The sequence below is a fragment of the Frankliniella occidentalis genome, unplaced genomic scaffold (genome assembly GCF_000697945.3).
Source record: "Frankliniella occidentalis isolate FOCC.00 unplaced genomic scaffold, Focc_3.1 Scaffold334, whole genome shotgun sequence".
Taxonomy (NCBI): Eukaryota; Metazoa; Arthropoda; class Insecta; order Thysanoptera; family Thripidae; genus Frankliniella; species Frankliniella occidentalis.
The window spans coordinates 338,449-346,920 of NW_026267457.1; the positions used below are offsets into that span (position 1 = coordinate 338,449).

Here is an 8,472-nt window from a genome sequence, read left to right on the forward strand (position 1 = left end):
CGCGGCGAGGGCGGAGGGGGCGGCGGGGGCTGCACGCGGGACCCGTACCATTCCTCCCCCAGCTAAATCTCTACCCCGTCCCTGCGCGAGTCGGGTGCGCCTGACAGACGCGACCTTCGCACTTCCCATGGGCCGTGGGCTGAGAGGAGTGAGCCATCGCAAACTTTTTCGCCTGGCAATTTGGCTCTTTCGGTCATTTCAAAGTCGACTGGGCACTCCCTGCCGTCACCGCCGAGGGATCTTCCGCAATGGTTGGCGGCACTTGCTCCGAAGCCGTGGCGCGAAACACTTCGGCCGTTTCCGCCAGTGCCGAGTGCGACCGAACGGCGGCCGAACGGCGGCCGAACGGCGGCCACCCCCGCACTCCCATCCCCGATCAATATCGCACCCACCCCTCCGGCCTGCGGCCGCCGCCCCGTCCAGTGCTCACCGGGGCCGCTCTGTTTTATCCGAGTCGTCGAAAGAGACGTCGCGAAGAAGAGACTCAGCTAGAAGAGTGCACGCGCCTGTCCGAGTGTCTCGTGCTGGGCTCGGCCCGGGGCGGCCCTGGGAGTGGAGTGGACTTCCCCGACGAGTAGTTGATCAGCGCCGCAGCGTCCGCGGCAGACTCCGCAAGCAGACGCGGGGGACACCGGGCCCGGTGATCGCGTCGGGAAAACTTATCTGCGATCCCCTACCTGGTGGAGTGACAAATGCGAACCTGTGCGACCTGTCCTCGACCCCGACAGTGAAGACCGCACCGTCGCACCGAGTCAGTGCAGTGCCGGCAGCAGAGAGCAGTTCAGACATGACCGTCTTTAACCTAACTTTCTGCTGCCTCCTAGCCGCACTGGTCCTATCAGCTGCCGCAGTGCCCGACAAAGTCGTATTTTCCTTCCCCGAATTTCCTTACAAGGAGACAAGTAAAAACGTAAGTATTCGAGACAACACCTTAATGGAATATTTTTGTCGTGTCCAGGACCGCCTCGGACTTACTCTCCTTTATTTTACTATTAATGTGTTCATCAATAGGAAATGGCCTTTCACGAGTACGAGTCGGCCTGTGAGCAGAGCCCGAGCTGCAGTCAGATGGTGTCAATCAGCAGAGTCCGCTGCGTCAGGGAGTGCGTCTCCCCCTCCTGCTACTCGGAGATCTACCAGTCCGACCAGGTAAGATCGACTAGACGTCTGTTTGAAATGCGACTCGGGTCCCGTCTCTCCTAACACATTTCTCATTACTTTTGCCCTGCAGTTGGAGGAGGGGGAGATCGACGTGCGTCTCAACTCGTTCAAGGGTTGCTTTGTTCAGCGGGTGCACCGGCAGCGGCCGTGACCGACGCCCACGACCAGGCGCGGCCCTGGGACTGGGGCCACGAAGCACTAAAGCACGAGTTCGTTTGACGTTACAGGGTTACACTGAGCTACATGCGCTAGCGCAGATGACATAAGCTTATTATTTGGTTTAAAGTGTCACGCGATGATTGAGATTGTGTCGTCGCGGACGACGCTATTTGTGATGATGAATCTGTTTGTTGTTATATATACTTATTGTTACATTAGTTGCTCGTCAATAGCTGATAACGCCGTGATAAGGAATGCGGTGCCAATAACGGTGCCAAACGTCCGGGCTTCCTCCTCGTTAGCTTAGTGTAGGGCCGCCGGGCCATGGCCAGGCCACTGCGGACATTCCTGATGTATGCACAAGTAATCCGGCAGGGTCGGGGAAGGGAAGGAGGCGATGGGTCGATGGCTGCCCGCTCGCTCTGCTCCGCTCTGCTCCGCTCCCTCCCCGCAAAGGAGGCACGTCGACCGGAAGACGGACAAAAAGTTCTAAGCAGGCTTGGGGAGCTTCCCCCGCAGGTCAAGCGGGCTCGAGGAGAACGACGCGGGCAGGGGGAAGAGAGAAGGTTCTGGGGCCGGTATTCGAACACGGGAACGAGCAGGCCTGCCTGATAGGATTACTTGCGAGTGCGGAGCTGGCCAAAATTCCATATTGAAATGAGGCCTTTCACGTACGTAATCTGTGCCGTTCGTTGGTAATTGGGTACTTAGAAATAAGATTATCTGTGATGAAAGTTAAGCGTCAGTATTATTTTGTCTGAACTTAAGAATTCTGTAGTTTTCGTGTGATGTGGAACAATGATACTTGATTTGTTGTGATGTATCAATTATAATAGTTTTAGAATAGGAAAACTTGCATCGTTTTGATTTGTTAATGTCAACCCGTGTGTGTACTGAATTAAATTTGGAAGACTTCCTACGGTAAAATTTGATTAAAATGTAAATAAGCAATAATTTCTTGATCACTGTTCAGTAGCTATCTCTTCGACAGTTTGATGTAGGCTGGTCGGAAGATTCGCCGTAACTCTTAGCAACTACAACATTTTAAAACAATGTTTCTAGAATGTTTCAATTACATATACTAAATACTGAGTTAAATGTTCCTTACCGCCTTTCCGATATCCCGTGCTATCACGCTGGCCTGGAACTGCTTATCCGCATTGACCAAAGCGGTTGCAATCTCGATGCATGTCTCAGTTAACATCGAACGCAACGGACGCCTGCAGCATTTTACCGATTAAATTATTATCATTATAATTGTTATAATTCACCAAATACCTCTTAAATATTACCGAGGTGTCGGCTGCGGGGGTTTTGTAGGAGCCAGCAAGCTCAGCCAGCGTAAAAGGAAAGCCAAGACTTCGATGCTCGCCTCGTCCATTGGGCCTTGTTTGAGTGTGAAGCTGACGAGTACGTGGTTCCAAGGCTGGTGGACGATCATTTCGCTCTGCGACAAGAGCTCCCTCAGCACTGTCCACACGGTGACTCCAAGAGCAGCCAGATCTTTGAACTGATTGAGAAATTGATTTACAGCACACTATATGTCAATAGATGATCAATTTGTACTGCCGTAGGAGTACCTTAATAGCCTTGTTTTGTAAAACGAAGTAGACCGATCTTAAAAATTTCTCGTTCTGTTCCAAGCTTACGAACGACTGCTCTTTAGGCTTTAGCACTTCTTGTAGCAGGAGAAGGCCTGCCTCGAAAACCTCGAGGTGCACACTGTTGACGGCTAAGAGAACAACTCCCATCTCCAATGTCTGCGGGCTCTGTACGACCTGAGAGTGGGAAAGCAGAAGGTCGCGAATTTCGATCAGGAAAGGCCGTCACTGTGTTGTGTAGCCACTAGTCACTTACTGGCACTTTGAGCAGAGCGTTGTCCTGCTCGAGCAGGCGTAGGAGATCCAGGGCAGCGGTGCAGGTCCGGGCGTCCTTGTACCTGGCGGCGAGCAGCAGGGCCTGCGCGAACCTCGTGTCGCTCAGCAGCGTCGTGTGCACTGCGGGACAAGCCAAAAGGCGCTCAGCCAGGTCAGCCCCCGGCGCGTAGGCACGCACAGCGCAGCTGCGCGTCGTAGCGGCTGGGTTGCCTACCTCGACGGGGCCCGGCGGGCGCCGTGCTTACCTCGCGGGTCGCTGCGGCATCGCGCGTCCTCCAGCAGCCTGCGGAGGATGAACATGGCGGCGGAGAGGTAGTGCGGCTCGGACCCCAGCCTCTGCCGGCCCAGGGCGCCGCCGAGGAGGTTGGCCACGCGCAGAACCATGTCCGCTGGCGGCGGCCGGAACACCTCGGCGGCGAGCCACACCAGGAGGCCGCAGCCCCCGTCCTGCCGCCCCGCCGGGTCCGGGCGGGAGGCCGAGCTCGACAGCACGACGGGCACGCGGACCCACAGCCCCGCGGACAGGTCGGCCGCCACGGTGCCGCTGGAGGCGGCCGCCTTGGCAAGGACACGCGCCGCTCGCTGCGCGGCCTCCGGGACGCCGTCACACACCACGTCCTGCGAACAGGACCGGCCGGCATGAGGATGCCGTGGGGAGGGGGCTGACCAGCTGCGAAGGCCGTACCAGCAAAGGGTGCACCGCGGCGGGGTGGGCCGCGACGAGCTCCAGCATGGGCGCCACGTTGGAGGGCGCGTCGCCGTCGCGAAGCCACAGCTCGGCGACGGTCTTCTGGAGCTGGGGCGGCATGCCACTCCGCCCGTGGAATGCCCAGAACAGGACGGCGGGGTGGTGCGTGTAGGCGCGCTCCACGCTCTCGGTCTGCTCCAGCAGCGTCGCGAGCCTCGTGCCGGCCGCGCGGCTCTCGGCTGACGCCTCCTCCGCCATCAGACAGCTCACCTGTGCGAGAGGACCGCGATGAGCACCGACCCACCACACGCGGTTTATTGTAGAGTGAGTGCGGCACGCACCGAATACGAGACCCACGTCATCTTGAGGATGCTGACGGGCGTGCGGGCCGGGAGCGATTGGATGTAGGTTGGCAGGCCACAAGCGAGGGCAAGCATCTCCTCCCTGTCGCAGTCGCTGCATCGGCGTGAGTTCTGAACGGTCAGTTGACTGCAAGTTTTGGTGCTATTTAATGTGGAGGGGTGGCTTCTACCTGTCAGCTAGGAAGCGGAAGTAGGCGAGCATCAGGACGAGGAGTTGAGCCGCGGCGGGCGGCCCAGCGGAGGGCAGCGGTGGCGTGTAGGAATGCATCTCCAGAATGTTGGGCCACTCGCAGTTGTTGAGTGGGAGGACGGATTTAGCTGTGTCCAAGAAGGAGGCCAGATCCTCTGCGCCGCCCTCCCACCAGGAGCCGGCGTCGAGGAGATCGTGCGCCAGGTGCGCCAGCACGCCGAAGAGCAGGCGCAAGGGGGCGCCGTAGCTTGGACTGGATAAAGGAAAAGGAAACTTGTACTGTGGTAGCCGCACATTGCCACTGGGCATGGCGCTTGTACGTACTCGACTCGGTGCAGCGTGGGCAGCAGCCACAGGAAGTTTTCGCAGACCAGCCTGTCAGATAATGCCACCGGGTCCTTGCCCTTCGACAAGCTGGTCTGCAGGGAGTCCAGCAACACACCGACAAGCGCGGGCAGGCCGGCAAGGACATCCTCCTCGCTGCCCTGGAGGCACAACTAAGATTACCCGGGCAAAAGCGCAACGCAAACGATACAAGTGGAAGTGGACACCTCCCCTCTCCTCACCGCAGCAGCCTCCGGCCCCAAGCTCTCCTTGATGGCGGCGGTCGCCTCCCTCATGACCAGAGGCAGGCACTTCTCCAGCACAGCCTCCTGCACCTCGTCCTCCAGGCTCTCCAAGACGAGCAGGGCGTCGTCCTCGCGGCCCAGTGTCTCCTCGCAGGCGACCCGCGCACTGGAACATGGAGCTCCTTCAGTATGGGGAAATGGAGCGCCCGGGCTCGCCGCTCGCCTCACTCACCCTATGATGTGCGTCAAGAGCGACAGCACGCATTCACAGGCCATGCTTCTTAGCTGCTCCTCGTCTTCGTCATCGTCCTTGCGCGGCGCTTCCTCGGCCGACTCCTCCAGGAGGCGATGCAGGCAGGCGAGAGCCGCTCGCACGCACGACGCGATAGAGGCCGCAAGGCTGTAAGGGTCACCAGGTTCGGCTCCAACGACGACAAGGTTTATAAGGCCACACAGAGTGTGCGCCGCGGCCAAGGTTGTCGCCGCGGAGGTGGAGTCCTTGAGCCCCGCCTCCAGGACGAGGCGCAGCGTGGAGAGCATACCCATAGGTGTGCACAAACCGGACACGCCCCCTCTTCGCCGCACATTCAAAGATTTCCACCTGGAAGAACCGATAGGTAGGATGGATGAACAACGGGCCACCGGATACACCGCCCGACATTCGGCACTCGCTTACCTGAGGAGCAGCGTGGACAGGAGGCCCAGGATGGCGCGCAGTGCTGACTCGCAATCCGTGGAGGAGCCCACCATGAGCCCCAGGAAGTGCACGCGGCGTTGCAACGCCTCGGCGGCGAGGACGGCGTGGCCCTCCTGCAGCATCTTGTCCGAATCGGACAGTAGCTCCAGGACGGAAGTGAGGCGCCTGCCGGAGATAGGTGCAAGGTGAAGAAACAGTTCTACCGTGTTGCCCTTGCATAGCTCTCGTGGGCCGCAACATTTTGGAGTGATTCTACCCAGGTTGACTTACTCCAACAGTGGCCAAGAATTTGTGGTCATGGCGTCACACAAAAAGCCCACCATGTCTTCCTCCAACATAAACTCTCTCAAAGGACATCGGTGTGACAGAGACTCGGACCGCAAGCAGGATTCCAGTGCATCTGCCGCAGACAGCTATACGTGGAAAATCAAAAATCATCACAAATCAACTTCCTCGTGGAGTCTTTAAGTATGGTCCAACCCTCCACGCTCTTGTGTGGGTTTGAATTTTGACATATGATTTTGATGTGTCTATCTCACCTGTCTATCAGCGCATCTGGATCTTAAGAGCTTTTTCATTTCAAACAACGCGTCCTGACTTAGCCCTGCGATTCGTTTCAGTAGATCTTGATCCATTTTGCTTGAGGTTTGTTTTTCATCAATAACGCAATAACACGTCCATGTGTAACGTCCACTTTTCTAACTGTAGTCATTTGGCAAATGCAGTTTCCGTTTGGAGCTGGAGCCACAGCCACACGGACACGGAATCGAAGGCGAACTCTCGAAGTCGTAAAGAGAGGTCGAATGACGTCGTAACCATGTTGTGTTTGCATTTATCTTTCACACCCCTTTTTGAGCTTAAAAACACGAATATTTTGAATCTGACAAAGGAGCCTCTACTCTGTTGTTGACTATCGTGTAATTAGGACATTATTATATGGAAAATGGTAAACCCAACTCAAACTACCTCTTTGTTTTACGAAAATTGCTACTTTAAGGTTGTGGTTGTTAAGTCTTGTCAGTACACAGATTATAGACTCAAGTTATCTTTTCGGCCTCAGTACCCTTGCACTCTCTTATCTCTCTGTCCTTTTTCTTTTTTTCCTCATAATGTGCCCATTCAATTTTGTGGCTGCATGATAAGGTTCTTGTTGCGTAAGATAAAACAGTAATGAATGCCGAGTGAAACCGAGTGATTTAATTTTGTATATTTCTTGAACCAGGCGAAAAAAATGAACTGGCAAGTCCTTTGGTGGATTATTAGTACACTTTGCATACCAGTGTCAGTGCCATTGATCACAATGCAGTTGTACAAACATTATCGCTTGCGAATTCTAAAGGGAAAGCTTAAAGGCAAGGTGAGTAAGTTTCCTTTGCAGTCATTATACTGAGCACATCTAATTTTTTTAATGACTTTCACACACTTAACAGGTCGTATTGATAACTGGTGCAAGTTCAGGAATTGGTGAGGCATTGGCTCATCAATTTTACCAGGCAGGCTGCAAAATCATTCTTACTGCGCGAAGACAAAAGGAACTGGAAAGAGTTCGAGATGATCTTTTACGAGCTCATACTTCTGTCAGTCATTTTCTACTTTCCAACCCCTTGTTTTTTCTTTGCATTAGATGACATTCCAAATAATTTTTGTTAAAATTTTAGGTGGCTCCAGCACATCAACCAGTTGTAATTACCCTTGATCTAGCCGATATTCCATCAATTCCATTAGCAGTTCAAAAAGCCATCTCAATTTTTGGTTCTATTGACATATTAATCAATAATGGTGGAATGAGCCAACGAGGTAGTGTTCAATCAACAAAACTTGAAGTGGATATGCAAGTCATGCAAGTTAATTACTTTGGTACAATAGCTCTTACCAAAGGTAAAGTCTAAGAATCATTTGTTTTACCAACATCTGCATAGGATATTATTTTTTTCCTCTGTTTTTATCGTTTGGATTGTAGTTTTAATTTTCCTCATTCTTGTAAAATTTTATAGAAGTTTTACCTTATATGATTCAACGTAAGGCCGGTCATATTGTAGCAGTGAGTAGCATACAAGGTCGTGTTGCCATACCTTTCAGGTAATATTTGAGTTCCCTATCTAATTGTTTTGTAGGATATGTATTCATTCCCTCTCCGATCTTAAAGGATGGAAATTTTCAGGTCAGCATATTCTGCATCAAAACATGCTTTACAGGCATTTTTTGACAGCATGCGCCCAGAAATTGCTCAACATAATGTGCATGTAACAGTCGTCAGTCCTGGATACGTGCAGACACAGCTTTCAATAAATGCTGTCACTGGAAGTGGTCAAAAGTATGGAGGTGTGTATGTACAGATATACTTCCCTTTATTCATATATTTCTTTTGCAAACTCCTCATTTTATGTTTTTTTTTATCTATCTTTAGTTATGGATGAGACAACTGCTGGAGGTTACCCACCAGAATATGTGGCCCAGCAAATATTAAACAGTGTTGTATTGCAAGAAAAGGAAGTTGTTATTGCAACTACTGGGCCTTGCCTTGCCATTTTACTGCGGTCTCTCAGCCCAAGTTTATACTTTTGGATCATGCAAAAAAGAGCCAACAAAATGTTAGCAGATGCCAAAAGCAAGAATAATGCTGCTGAAGCAAAAGTTGCTGGTAGCAATAAGAATGTAAGTGATGACAAAAAAGTCAAGTGAATTTAAATTTAGAAAACTTTCAGAAAAATTGTTACTTTTTATTAATGATTTTTTTGCTTGTGATAGTACATCAGTATTCAATAAAAA

At 52.6% G+C, this 8,472-nt stretch overlaps 3 protein-coding genes across 4 annotated transcripts; 2 read left to right on the forward strand and 1 right to left on the reverse strand.

Annotated features, from left to right (window-relative positions):
• The first annotated feature begins 387 nt into the window (after positions 1 to 387).
• On the forward strand, positions 388 to 2,418 carry LOC113211580 (uncharacterized). Its single transcript, XM_026429990.2, has 3 exons — positions 388 to 910; positions 1,012 to 1,149; positions 1,232 to 2,418. The coding sequence occupies exons 1-3, from the start codon at positions 788 to 790 to the stop codon at positions 1,310 to 1,312; spliced, it is 342 nt and encodes a 113-aa protein (XP_026285775.2). The 5' UTR covers positions 388 to 787; the 3' UTR covers positions 1,313 to 2,418.
• Positions 2,213 to 6,378, reverse strand: LOC113211576 (uncharacterized). The gene is made up of 15 exons (XM_026429986.2): positions 6,243 to 6,378; positions 5,974 to 6,116; positions 5,683 to 5,868; positions 5,239 to 5,607; positions 5,004 to 5,172; positions 4,762 to 4,922; positions 4,418 to 4,690; positions 4,227 to 4,341; positions 3,883 to 4,155; positions 3,443 to 3,815; positions 3,178 to 3,317; positions 2,901 to 3,098; positions 2,613 to 2,830; positions 2,429 to 2,540; positions 2,213 to 2,354 (listed from the first exon to the last, which is right to left on the reverse strand). Exons 1-15 carry the CDS (start codon positions 6,336 to 6,338, stop codon positions 2,283 to 2,285), a joined length of 2,898 nt encoding a protein of 965 aa, XP_026285771.1. The 5' UTR covers positions 6,339 to 6,378; the 3' UTR covers positions 2,213 to 2,282.
• Positions 6,379 to 6,500: 122 nt separating this feature from the next.
• LOC113211577 (dehydrogenase/reductase SDR family protein 7-like) lies at positions 6,501 to 8,472 on the forward strand. 2 transcript variants are annotated; one of them, XM_026429987.2, is made up of 7 exons: positions 6,501 to 6,649; positions 6,926 to 7,060; positions 7,134 to 7,280; positions 7,362 to 7,581; positions 7,698 to 7,782; positions 7,865 to 8,025; positions 8,111 to 8,472. In XM_026429987.2, the coding sequence occupies exons 1-7, from the start codon at positions 6,647 to 6,649 to the stop codon at positions 8,383 to 8,385; spliced, it is 1,026 nt and encodes a 341-aa protein (XP_026285772.1). In that variant the 5' UTR covers positions 6,501 to 6,646; the 3' UTR covers positions 8,386 to 8,472. The 2 variants fall into 2 exon arrangements, with proteins under 2 accessions (XP_026285772.1, XP_026285773.1); XM_026429988.2 differs by lacking the exon at positions 6,501 to 6,649 and adding an exon at positions 6,707 to 6,846.

What these genes read in the sequence shown, in the direction of transcription:
- LOC113211576 (XM_026429986.2), bottom strand. Translation starts at nt 6,338, where the DNA reads ATGGATCAAGATCTACTGAAACGAATCGCAGGGCTAAGTCAGGACGCG. An exon ending in ACGCTCTGCTCAAAGTGCCA is followed by an intron (nt 3,099 to 3,177) that starts GTAAGTGACTAG and finishes TCCCACTCTCAG; the next exon opens with GTCGTACAGAGCCCGCAGAC. An exon ending in TACAAAACAAGGCTATTAAG is followed by an intron (nt 2,831 to 2,900) that starts GTACTCCTACGG and finishes TTTCTCAATCAG; the next exon opens with TTCAAAGATCTGGCTGCTCT.
- LOC113211580 (XM_026429990.2), top strand. Translation starts at nt 788, where the DNA reads ATGACCGTCTTTAACCTAACTTTCTGCTGCCTCCTAGCCGCACTGGTC. An exon ending in ACAAGGAGACAAGTAAAAAC is followed by an intron (nt 911 to 1,011) that starts GTAAGTATTCGA and finishes GTTCATCAATAG; the next exon opens with GAAATGGCCTTTCACGAGTA. An exon ending in AGATCTACCAGTCCGACCAG is followed by an intron (nt 1,150 to 1,231) that starts GTAAGATCGACT and finishes TTTGCCCTGCAG; the next exon opens with TTGGAGGAGGGGGAGATCGA.
- LOC113211577 (XM_026429987.2), top strand. An exon ending in TACAATAGCTCTTACCAAAG is followed by an intron (nt 7,582 to 7,697) that starts GTAAAGTCTAAG and finishes AAAATTTTATAG; the next exon opens with AAGTTTTACCTTATATGATT. An exon ending in CGTGTTGCCATACCTTTCAG is followed by an intron (nt 7,783 to 7,864) that starts GTAATATTTGAG and finishes GGAAATTTTCAG; the next exon opens with GTCAGCATATTCTGCATCAA.